General features: G+C 43.2%; 1 protein-coding gene and 1 non-coding gene across 4 annotated transcripts; both read left to right on the forward strand.

The window, feature by feature from the left end:
- The first annotated feature begins 1,736 nt into the window (after positions 1–1,736).
- Positions 1,737–12,079, forward strand: RBMX (RNA binding motif protein X-linked). 3 transcript variants are annotated; one of them, XM_066559819.1, is made up of 9 exons: positions 1,737–1,821; positions 3,057–3,186; positions 3,384–3,490; positions 8,911–9,082; positions 10,152–10,268; positions 10,620–10,734; positions 10,851–10,976; positions 11,049–11,152; positions 11,658–12,079. In XM_066559819.1, the coding sequence occupies exons 2-9, from the start codon at positions 3,078–3,080 to the stop codon at positions 11,963–11,965; spliced, it is 1,158 nt and encodes a 385-aa protein (XP_066415916.1). In that variant the 5' UTR covers positions 1,737–1,821; positions 3,057–3,077; the 3' UTR covers positions 11,966–12,079. The 3 variants fall into 3 exon arrangements, with proteins under 3 accessions (XP_066415916.1, XP_066415918.1, XP_066415917.1); XM_066559821.1 differs by having other exon boundaries at positions 11,064–11,152; XM_066559820.1 differs by having other exon boundaries at positions 1,738–1,821; positions 3,060–3,186.
- On the forward strand, positions 3,239–3,310 carry LOC136562822 (small nucleolar RNA SNORD61). The gene has a single exon (XR_010784580.1). It is a non-coding gene; the product is annotated as a small nucleolar RNA SNORD61 (small nucleolar RNA).
- Positions 12,080–12,098: the final 19 nt, after the last annotated feature.

Raw genomic sequence — 12,098 nt, forward strand, 5'->3', positions numbered from 1 at the left:
ACAGGACTAACAATTTGCTTTAGTTTTCACTATCCATCCCAGGGAGGCTCCTACCTTTAAATTCTTTTGTATTGAAACTAGAATTTGAAGCTTTTCTTCCTATGATAATTGGATGAGTATCTGGTAATGCCATTCTTTGGCAACTGCATTGATATCACAGGCAGTGCTGTTCCACCTCCTTATAAAGGTCATCTTTCCCTTTTCCCCTTCACAGTAACAGCATCCAGAAACTGAGCATCCACACTGGTAAGGCGACATCTTCAAGTACATACTGGAGTTTACAGTAGTGCTTGAGAGCTCCCCTCTTTTGTGTTCTTAACACATCTATGAGCTTCTCTGAGGCAACGTTGCCTTCTGCTTCCCATAGCACAAACAGCAGCTGAATATCAGTATCTGACAGACTGAAAAACTGAAGATAAGGAGAGTCTGATGTTCTCTTATCAGAATGTAGCAATTATGCAGCTGCACAACTGTAACAGCACTGGGCAGTGCCCTTAGAGTCCAAAGACTCTGTGGCATCTCCCAGGAATGAAGGTCTGGAGAACTGCAAGCAAGAACTGCAAGGCAGAATTTAAAAGACTGTATGGTGGTTAGACTGGGTGGCACTAAGAAAATAGGCCTTGATAACTGATTAATATAAATTTAGATAATCTACAGGTTCAAATAATGAAAGTTTAGCCAATTTTTGCATGAGCAGATTTCCTATCTTTTCCACTATCAGGTTTAGCCAGCCAAAGAAAATCACAGTTGAGCTTCGAGTACAAATAATTAACAAATTGAGTTAGTTGAACAAAAATGGCAAAACTTTGTGCCATCAACACGTTTAATTTTAAATCACACTTGTTTTGGTTTGCTGTTATTCTCCAAGGAAGGGGTGCTGCCATACACATCTACTAATCAAACTAATTAAAAATGCCTTTAAGGCTGCTTTAGCAAACTGGGTTAAGCTCCTGCAAACTCCAAAGTTAAACTGATACTACTGTGATTTTCTTTCCAAAGAAGCGATAGATCTGCTGCTTCACAAAATCAGTTAGCATTGGAAGGGATCTCTGGGAGATCATCCAGTCCAATCCCCCTGACAAGGCAGGGTCACCTGGAGCAGGTGACACAGGAATGTCTCAAGAGAGGGAGACTCCATGACCTCACTGGGCAGCTGTTCCAGGGTTGTGGTACCCTCAATCCAAAGTTCTTTCTCATGTTGAGGTGGAACTTCTAGTATTTTAGATTATGACAATTGCTCCTGTCACTAGGCATCATTGAAAAGACTCTGGCACCATCCCCTTGACACCTGGCTTTGGGATTTTTATATGCATTAGTGAGATCCCCTCTCATTCTTCTCTTCTCTAGACTGAACAGCCCCAGCTTCCATGTCTCTCCTCGTAAGAGGGACGCTCCAGACATCTAATCATTATTGTGATGATTACCATCTCCAGTAGCTCCTTTGTCGTGCTGAGGAGTCCAGAACGACACAGCACTGCACATGGGGCCTCAATCCTTCGGGACGAGGCACAGCGGCAAACAAAGCTCTACCCCTCCTTTCCCACGGCCCGCTCCCGCTGTTTTCCCGCCGCTCGCGGCCCGCTCCCCCCTCCTGGCAGGACGGGACTCTCCGCCCCGTGGCCCCGTCCCATCCGGGCCCCGTTGCCCCTCGGCCGCGAGCCTCGCGCCGGCCTTGGGGGGGGTCTCGGGCGCCCCCTACCGGGCTCGGCGCTGCCGTGCCGCCGCATCCGGGGCTCCGTCCGGCGGGTGACGTAAAGCTATAAAGGCCCGCAGCGCCTTTGTTCGCCCCCATTGCGCAGTTGCAGATCGGCGCGGGCGGAGGTGAGCGCTGCTGCGGGTAGGGCTCTGCGGGCGGCACCGCAGGACGCTGCGGAGACCCGCGGCGAAAGGTCCGCGGGGTGGGGGCCGCGTGGCGCGCCGCTCGCGGCAGAGCGGAGGCACGGCGGAGCCGGGCCCGGCCCGCAATCCCTCCCTGCCCGGCTCCGGTTAGGACGGCGGGACCCGCGCCGTTGCGGTGGGGCGAGGAGGGTCCTGGCGGTGTGAGGCGCGGTGTCCGCCATTTTATGTGCGGGGGTTCTTGAGCATCCCGGGGGAGGGCGAAGGGGGCATGGCGGGCGCGCCGCGTCGATGTGTCCGGACGGGCTTGAGTCGCGCGGTGGGTGAGTGCCGAGCAGGCCGCCGGCGCGGGGCCGGAGCGGAGCCGCTGCCAGAGGTGGCCGCCATTTTGTGGCGGTGCCTGAGCCCGCGGAGGGTCCGACGCCCCCCGTGCTCACCGTGCCCGGAGCGCGGCTGAACCCGCGCCCCGTGCGGCCCGGCCCGGCCCCGCCGCGGCTCCCTCGGGGGTGCTTTGTCCGCGCTCCCGCGTGTGCCGGAGCTGGCGCGGGCCTTCCCGCCATCGCGCTGGAGACACGCGGGCAGCGCTTGTCCGCAGGCGCCGGGCGGCCTGCCAGCCACGGGGGGTTTGGCTTTGTCTTCGGCTCTTGGGCTTTTTTCTTTTTGAGCCCTCCCGCCCCCGCGACTGTAAGTGTGACATTGCTGTGTAGAACTGCAGTGGTGGTCTGGTGTCAGTTCAGTCTCTCATGTTGTGTAGGCCAGGACTTTAGCATAGGCTTCATGTACTTTAAATAATACAAAGAATGAACTTAATTTAAAAACACTGACCTAAGATGCTCTGAAGAGTTAACAGTTTGGTATTACGTTGACATATTAAGCAAATTACTTGAAACGTCCAGGACAAAAGGACCAGCACTTCTGGAAGAATTTTCACATTCACCAATATTGCTTCATTTTAACAGTGCCTTGTTCCACTATTCCAAGTTCTATTTAATGTCTTTTAAATACACTATATAATGTGAAGAAGGAACTGTTAATATTACTTCGAGTTGCTTCCACTGCAAAAAATTGTAATTACTTGATTTTTTTTATACCTCATATTTCTTACCTAATATCTTTCTAAAGAAAATTTGCTTGTACGTTTGAGGACAGAAGTAATTTATATACCATGAAGTCACTATTGCAGTCTGATGTTTTGTTAATAATGGCCTCATTCTTTTTAGTAGGTCATTTACAGAATCAAAATGGTTGAAGCAGATCGTCCTGGGAAGCTGTTCATTGGGGGCCTGAACACAGAGACTAATGAAAAAGCCCTTGAGGCTGTATTCGGCAAATATGGACGCATTGTGGAAGGTAAAGACAACTTTTCTTAAGATAGCAATAGTATAAAACAAACAACAGTATAGCTGTGATGACTTTTTGGCGTTGATCATCTGAAATGATGGTGCTTATGTGTCCTCTAAGAAGTTCTGAGCTTAAAAGGTTAAATAAAGGTTAAGTGTTCCTTACAGGGAATTACAGGGAAGGCTGATGTGACTTTGTTTCTGCAGTCCTTTTGATGAAAGATCGGGAAACAAACAAGTCCAGAGGATTTGCATTCGTCACGTTTGAGAGTCCAGCAGATGCAAAAGATGCTGCCAGAGATATGAATGGAAAGGTAGGAATTAAGACCGTTTATATGTTGCAGTTGCTACTGACCAGGACAATTAATCTTCGGGGTAAATCAACTGGTAATAAAAGTTGGAAAGAGAATGGATTAGAAGATCGTGGAGACAAGTTGTAACTTTAAATTTGACAAAATGTCTCTGTCTCCATGTTTCTCCTGTTCCCGGATTTGCTAATAGAAAATGGAAGTCTGGCTGGCAATCAGCTATGCTCTCTTTTCTTATTGTTCCTTAATCGGTGATGGAGGATTCAGCTCTTCATTCTTGCATGTTTCAATAATGATTTTTGGGTTAATTTTCCTTTTTGATGATATTTGAATGCAGGATTGTGTAAATTACACTTCAGGGAAGTGACTTACCTGAAAATTAGTAACTGTTCTTTAGCATGGGTAACTGTGATTTCCCTTGAATGCCGGAGCATTGATGAGCTATCCAGTATTCTGAGTATAATCTCCTGCATTTGTGATTTGCATCATTGATCTGCTTGGTCTGTGTGAGGGGCATCTTTCTAGTTTATGTGCACTGGCTTTGCAGTTAGCCGGCAACCGAATTTGTTCATTTACGCCCTAAAATGCCATGGTCTAGCTTTAAGAGCAATAGGATGTGTAATGTTTTTAAAAATAAAAATATAGGCGTTTGCAGCACAAGTTCCAAGATAATACCAGGATAGTTTGTCAGAGAGTTGTAGACTGCTGTAATCTGTATCTGTTGTGGCATGTGTTTGCAAAGGTAGATGTACGTTGGCAATTTTTTGGCGAACAACTGCTTATCTTTATGGAGGTGCTGTCTCTTCAGGCAGTGAAAGCCATCTTAGGTCTCTTGAATTGCAGACTCTGGTTTTCCTGCGTTGTGTGAATGGTTGTGTTTAGGTCACGCTGCACTGGCCTTGTAAGCAGCGTCTCTTGAGATGCCATTCAAGTAAAGTGAAGAAACATCAAGTGATTGTGATTAATTGACACTTGGGATTTTGGTATGTTTGTCTTGTTAGTTTAAGAAGTTGAAGTGAAAGAAAAATGTCAGTTATTGCAGTCAGTAAGTAAAACAACTTTAGGAATAAGAAAGTGAGCTTTGTGTAGTGTTCGTGAACACAAGGTTTGTAAAACCTCTTGTTATTTGTGTTGTAGCAGGGTATGTGTTATAGAAGGATAGTGGGTTTTATACTCCATGGACTGATGTTTCTGGATGCTTCATGACAATCTTATCACAATTAGGGTTATTCTCTTAGAAGACTTCCTTCCCTTTTAAGCAAGCTAGTAGTTTTGTCAAGGCAGAGAGTGGCAAATTCAGATGACGTTCTTTCTATACCAGCCTAAACATCTGTCAGGGTGTTCCTTTTATTGAATTTTATTTCTCCACTGTCTAGTTTGCCACAGTTCTGAAGACTTGTTTACTGCCGTGCTTAAATAATTTATTTTCTCTGAAATGGTCATTGAATCCTCACATAAGGTAATTTCAAGGACCAATAGGCAATTGTCAGACTAAAAGGAATTCGGTCACTAATCGTGTGTTTGTGGAGTGCAGCTTGCAAATCAAAATCCCTTTGAAAATAATCACCAACTGTTCTACATCCTGAATGTTGAGGCCTGTGTTTAGTCACATTGGGAATATTTGGGAGAATACTGCTTGGAAAAGTAGCTAAATGAGGCAATGTTTGTGGCTGAGGTTACGTCTACTTGTTCTGGAATGCACAATCTGCATTTTTGGCAAGAAATGCTAGAAAGGACGGCCTTGTGGATCATCGTTCTCATGGGTTTGTCTTCACTATAAATCTAGAAGTACCGTCATCTGCTTTGAAATTGGAACGGCAAATAGTATATGAAAAGAACATTCTCAGATGGGATTTGCTCTAGAATGTCTTCTGGTCCAACTTGCTTTGACCATGGATATGAAAGATATTCATGCGGTGGTCTCTCATGCTCATCTTCAGGAAGCCTTCTGGACAACAGGTACTGCTTGTATTCCAAAAAGACTCTGCATTCAAGGTGTGAGGGAAGAGCAGTGTTTAAAGCCTGGTGTGAGAAGAGGCAATTGTCATAAATCACAATTTGAAGGTCTCTTTGTCCATTTGGAAAAGATGGATTGGAGCATTCTTGAGATTTTAATGCCACTGAGAAGCAGCAGCAGAAGCACTGTGCAGACTGCAGTTCGAGCAGTCTGTAAGGAGTTAGGTGATCTGTCTGGCCGGGGGAAGAGTTCTGCACTGCCTGTCTGTTGCTCATTCTGTCATCCCAAAGGAATTTGAAGTTGTAGCCAGTAGAAGAGGCTGACTCCAATAGATTCTGCAAGAATGAATTTGCATTTGTTTTTTATTTTGCAAATGTTTATGAAAATATATGCAGAGTTTTGCACCAGTTTGGGTGAGGGGTAGTATGTGAACAGCTATATTTCACCCTATACTGGGACAAGCATAGACTAGTCAAAGCGTGCTTGTTGAAGATCAGTTTGTCCTGCAGAAAGAGATCACAAGATAATTATTTTAGAGTTGGGATGGAGATTTCTCACTTTAGTCACTTTGTCTTCTAGATTGAATCAATGCTATGATGTCTGAGCAGTGCAAAAGAAATGTAGAACTACTTAATAGCAGCTTACCAGCTGAAGAATTAAGAAGAATCTTAATTCATGGCTGTCAAGTCTACATCCTGATGCCACAAAATGCACATGCTTACCTGGACATAAATGTGGATACTCTCCAGTCTGTAATGGTTGTTTGGTGCAGTGGGCTGTTCTCATGACCTTCGGATTCTACATCCTTAGGATGAAATGGATAATTAAAGAGAGGATATGACCTTAGGCAAAGGGTCAGGACAAAGATTTTATTCCAGTGTAGACCTGCCAAGCCAGCTGGTCTGTGTTCAGAGGATGGAAGCAGAAGCTACAATCCCTCCAGTGTAAACTGTACTCAGCACTATAGAAGATTGTCTAATTGACAGAAAGTGCTTCCTGTTCTTTGGGGAAGAAGTGATACAATGTACAGAAGCATGGCCTCTTGAGAAATGGATCTTCATTTCTTGGATATATATGGCAAAATGAAACTCACTTAATGTGCCATCAAGGAACATGGAGCAATGGAGTCATTGCAGCATCAACAGCGAAGTGATCCATTGAAGAGGAAAGCCCTGTGCGGTGCTAGGACCAGCTTCATGCAAGTTACTGTGACAGTTTCTGTGAAATACTTGATTTCTTGCCCCGCTCCCAAAATTAAGCAAATTTCATTCATCTTTTCTGTTGAAATGTGGAACAGCTTGCAGGATAGTTCTCTAATTGTGTTTGGTTAAAATTCCCTGTCTCACTTTACAAATATGTACAGATTATTCATTCCACACATAGGAGACTTTGATTGCCAAACTATTACTGTCCTAAATTACTTGTAGCTTAAATTATTTTCATACTTTTTAGCACCAGGGTGACTTCACTTTCTGGTGCTCATACCATATTAAAAATGCTTCTATAACACTCTGAATCAAGGTTATAAAAAGAAGCTAATGAGTGTTCATGTTGACAGCTTGTGCTTTGAGCTCATTGAAAAAACTTCCTTATTCTGAGATGGGTTGTGTGACTTTTATGTTTGGTGAGGTAAGACCTTTCTTTGAGCTAAGAAACCATAAAATGTCCCCTCTGCTTTGAAATAGGACTAACTTTGACAAATATTTCCTGGTTAGCAAAAAATACATTCTTGTATCTAGTGAAAGGTCTTTCTGGACCTATGGAATAGCTTTTTAAGACTACTTCTGTAAAGCAGTCTGGAAGGAAACAATCTTTTGCCAAGGTAAGATGCTTAAGTGCAAGGCAGAAGAAAACAGGAGGAGAATTTACAAGGAAAACTGTACCTCCTACCTAACACAAATGAAAGAATTTAAACCTAGCATCCAGGTTTTCAGAACCCATGCTAGCAGAAGGGGACAATGTTTGCTTTCTAAACTTACAACAAGCTGTCAAGACCTTCCATGAAATGAAGGACAGCAGTGGCCATAGCAGAGCTTAAGGCTTCAAAGCCCTCTGTTCATGCTTCAGAAGGATGAAACTTAGAGATTAATTACAATGGCAAATCAATATGATGCAAACTGAGAAGTTCCAGTCATTAGAGTGGATATTTCAGTTTGTCATGCCAAAAGGCTTTTTGAGAAACCTTCCATAAGTAAAATATTTCACTAAGTCAAGCCAAGACCAATATGATTTTGCTGGTATTTCTTACTTTTTTTCCCTCAAAATGGATCAAGTTGAACCTGTGTATGTACACTCAGGTTTTTAAACAATCACTACAACTCTGAGCTGGCAAAATACATCCACCATTACAGTGAATTTTCAGAGAGCTAGATTTTGACAGAGAACAAAAAATACTCAGTGCTTCTATAAAATACCAGTGTAGATAAAGACATTACTAGCAGTCTAGCAGTTACGTTTGTTCATTTATTGCAGCAAAGAAGTGCAATGAACAACACTTTCTGCCTGATAATTAATTAGTAGTCATGGCAGAATTAAATATTTAACTGCTAAAAAAGGCAAATAAACCATGTTTGCCAGGATAGGCATGGAATAACCTAATTTTAGCAGGGCTTGTGGTCTTGATTCCACTATAATAGCCAAACATGCGGCATCTAAAGATCATCCAGAAATTTGATTAACTAGGTTGAATTACTCAGCTTGTTAGTACCTGCTCATGTTTGAAGTATATTGGCTGCAGAGTTCCTGGTATTGCAAATCTGTATTCCAGCAAAAGCTTCTACTTTTTTCATACCACAAAAAAAAATACAACCACACAACAGAACTCACAAACAAAAATACCACAAAGCACCTTCCCTGTGGAAAAGCAAGTAATAGAGTAAATTGTGACAGTCACCTTGATTGAAAACCCAGCTTGAAACACTAGAAAAAAGGGGTGAATTGTCATACTCAGTCTGCTGTGTAGATGCTGAAATAGCTTCTAAATACTTCAGCGATCACCGTTTTATCAGGACGTCAAGAAAATGTGCTAAACGGCCTCCCCATTGCCAGAAATTCCGACTGAAGCTAAGTTACCTTCAGCTTAATCTTGTAACTACAGGTGCACTCCTAGTTTGGTACAAAAGTACATGGCAATTGAAAGTAAATTGTAGATCATATATCATGTTTCATTTACAGAATAAATGACGTGGGGCTGCCGTAATCATTGGACACTTGTGTTTTCACTGAAAGTCCTTTCTGATGCTGCTCTGTGGGTTTTTTGCCATCAATACCACAAGAATGAAGTACTGTAGAAATTGAAATTAGGCCCAACATGCTGCTGAGTACTTGGGGACTAATACTGAAGACTGAAATCAGTTCTAGAATTGCTCTAACTTATAAAATGGAAGCCCTATAAATAGTGAAGCAAGAGGGGCTTGATTTAAGAAATACAAACATGACTGAGCAGTAAGTAAAGCAGCTTCTTCTTTAGTCATTAGATGGGAAGGCAATTAAAGTGGAACAAGCAACCAAGCCATCCTTTGAAAGTGGTGGTAGGCGTGGGCCACCGCCCCCTCCCCGAAGCAGAGGTCCTCCCAGGGGCCTTAGAGGCGCAAGAGGCGGAAGTGGCGCGAGAGGACCACCTTCAAGAGGGAGTCACTTGGGTATGTATTGACCTCTCTCATTATACACTTCGACAACACAAGACAATCCCATTGGAAGATGACAATAATCCTACTGGAAAAAAAAAAAGTCAAACACCTGAATAGTGCACTCCTTGTTCTTTATTAAAATGATGAAATACGATCTCGGCAGTTTAGTCAAAGTTTTGATTAGGCAAGTACACCTTAAGAAAAGGCTTTCAGATGTGAAGATTCCTTTCTACAACTAACACTCCACTTGACTTTTGCCTATGAAAGAAAAGCAGAACTCCTGCCTTGCACGTGAGAAAGGAAGCTTTCTGGTATTCAAGTTGAAAAAGTGATTCGCTACCGCCAGGGAAAGGGAACTGCCTTTCATTCTTTATAGCAAGAGGTCTAAACTGAGAAAATTGTAGGGCTGATCCTTCCAGATCAGAGTGAGAGGGCAGCTAAACCTTTTTTAAGTTGTTGAAGCATTCTAAAGTACATTACTTGATACTGGATATTCATTAAGATACAGCTATTTATTCAGACTTTTCAGTATCAAAACAAAACTCACTTAACTAGCAAACAGTACCTGAGGTGTAACAGTAAAAGCTGTAATGCAGGAAAAAAACCCCTGGAAATAGTGAAACTTCTGTCTTGAAGAGTCTGTATAGTAGGTTCTGCAGACTCGGTAGTAGTACCTCTGTTCCCTCTCTGTAGGCTCTTCTCTAGTACATCCTCCCAAGTGGCTCTTCTGAGAACAGTAACTTGTTAAGCGTTTAAGCTGTGACTGATTACAGGTATCAGCTGTCTTTTTTCCTTTGTGTCACACCCTGTAGCTTTTGGATAAGTTCCAAAAGACAGTTCTTGACAGGAATTTAGGCTGTGGGAAGTTTGGCTCTCAATTCTGCCAGTAGCATTTGAAGTGGCTAGAAAACAGGAGAAGGTCTAGTTTTAGAGATTTAGACAGGAGAGGTCTAGTTTTAGAGGTTTACTGTTGATCATGCAGTGGTAATAATGGCACGTTTAGGTTGTTGTAGTTCAGGCTTTAAGAAAATGCAGGTGAGTATCACAGAAATAATAATTGGTTCGTGGCTTCTCCTTCTAGGGTCTTCTCGAGGGCCACTTCCCATGAAGAGGGGTCCACCTCCACGAAGTGGAGGCCCTCCACCTAAAAGATCTGCACCTTCAGGACCAGTGCGTAGCAGTAGCATGGGAGGAAGAGGTAAGGACTTCCTGACTAAATTAATTGCTTGGTCAGCTCTAGAACCTTAGTCTTCCCTTAGGAACTGGTGCAAATCATTGATTCGAACTTCAGTCAGCTGTGGGATGGTGTACTGTTTCTCTAAGCTTTGGTTCCTTTCAGACCAGTATAATTTTGTAGCTGTTGGGAACAATTTGGTGCAATTTGGATATGTTTTGTCTAGTGCTGCTTTCAAACTGTACAAGCAGAAATGTAAAGCGCTCTAAATGTAGGCTCTGGAGATATTATTAAATTGCTTTAAGCTATTTGCTAGCACTTGCCTTGAATGTTCTGCATGGCTAAATGCTAATTAAATGGACTGTTTCTTTGAAGCTCCTGTGTCACGTGGAAGAGATGGTTACGGTGGTCCTCCGCGCAGAGAGCCAATGCCATCACGGAGAGATGTCTACATGTCTCCAAGAGATGATGGCTACAGCACTAAAGACGGGTAAATTCTTCTACTGTTTTATTTTAGTGAAGTGTTTTTTGTTTGGAGAAGGATCTTGATTCCAGACCTTCTGTGGTAGGACATATGGCTAACATCGCAGTTTTTGTTCTTTGTAGTTATTCAAGCAGAGATTATCCCAGTTCCAGGGATACCCGGGACTACGCACCCCCTCCACGAGACTACGCATATCGTGATTATGGTCATTCCAGTTCACGTGATGAATACCCCTCCAGGGGATATAGGTACCTACAGTTGGAGTTTTCTGTCACTTTATTTTTGCTGTAATGTTAGTGATTTGTACTAAGTCTTAGTAGTCTTTCCTCCTATAGCGATCGTGATGGATACGGTGGTGGACGTGACAGAGACTACTCGGATCATCCAAGTGGAGGCTCCTACAGAGATTCATATGAGAGTTACGGTAAGAATCCATTTTGAGGACCATATAAACGTACAGATGTCATAACATCTGACTTTGACTAGGTTGCTTGTGTTTTAGGGGGAAGTGGCGCAATTTTTTTCCCCTACAGTGAAAGTGCAGTTGTTGGTTAACATTTGAACGTCTTTTTAATAAGCTGTAAGCTAAAGAAGCAAAGTCTACAGTTCAGAATGACAGCTGTCTCTGGAAAATATGGCTGAGTTTCTTCTCTAAAATAACAAGCTGTACTGGAATACCCAGTTAAAGAGCCTGCCTGAATAAACAAACACCGTCTTCATTCCTTCAAAATCTCTAAATCCACTCACTGCCTGATATGCAATCCCCACTTAAAAATACCATTAGTGTGGCAGATTATATTAAGACCATCTCAATACATATAAAAAGAGTAGCAGTAAACATTTTAATACAGCAATTCTGTAAATTCAGATTTGAAATTGTTCTATATAACTTATGGTGTTGCCATATGACCTGACCGTTGACCCTGCAGGTAACTCACGTAGTGCTCCACCTGCTCGAGGGCCCCCGCCATCTTATGGTGGAAGCAGTCGCTATGATGATTACGGCAGCACACGAGATGGATATGGAAGCCGAGAAAGTTACTCAAGCAGCAGAAGTGATGTCTACTCAAGTGGCCGTGATCGTGTTGGAAGACAAGACAGGGGTCTTCCCCCATCCATGGAAAGGGGCTATCCACCTCCTCGGGATTCTTACAGTAGTTCAAGCCGCGGGGCGCCCAGAGGTGGTGGCCGTGGTGGAAGCAGATCCGATAGAGGTGGAGGCAGAAGCAGATACTAAAAACACTCTTAAACTTTTGGACCAAGACAGATTATTTCTCAAATGTGGAAGCTGTTCTATCTTTACTACCAGAGGACTACTAAAAGGAAAAGTTGTTTTTAACCTTTTTTTATTGTTGCCTGTTAAGTTTTCC

The sequence above is a fragment of the Molothrus aeneus genome, chromosome 14, assembly GCF_037042795.1.
Source record: "Molothrus aeneus isolate 106 chromosome 14, BPBGC_Maene_1.0, whole genome shotgun sequence".
In the NCBI taxonomy this organism is placed as follows: domain Eukaryota; kingdom Metazoa; phylum Chordata; class Aves; order Passeriformes; family Icteridae; genus Molothrus; species Molothrus aeneus.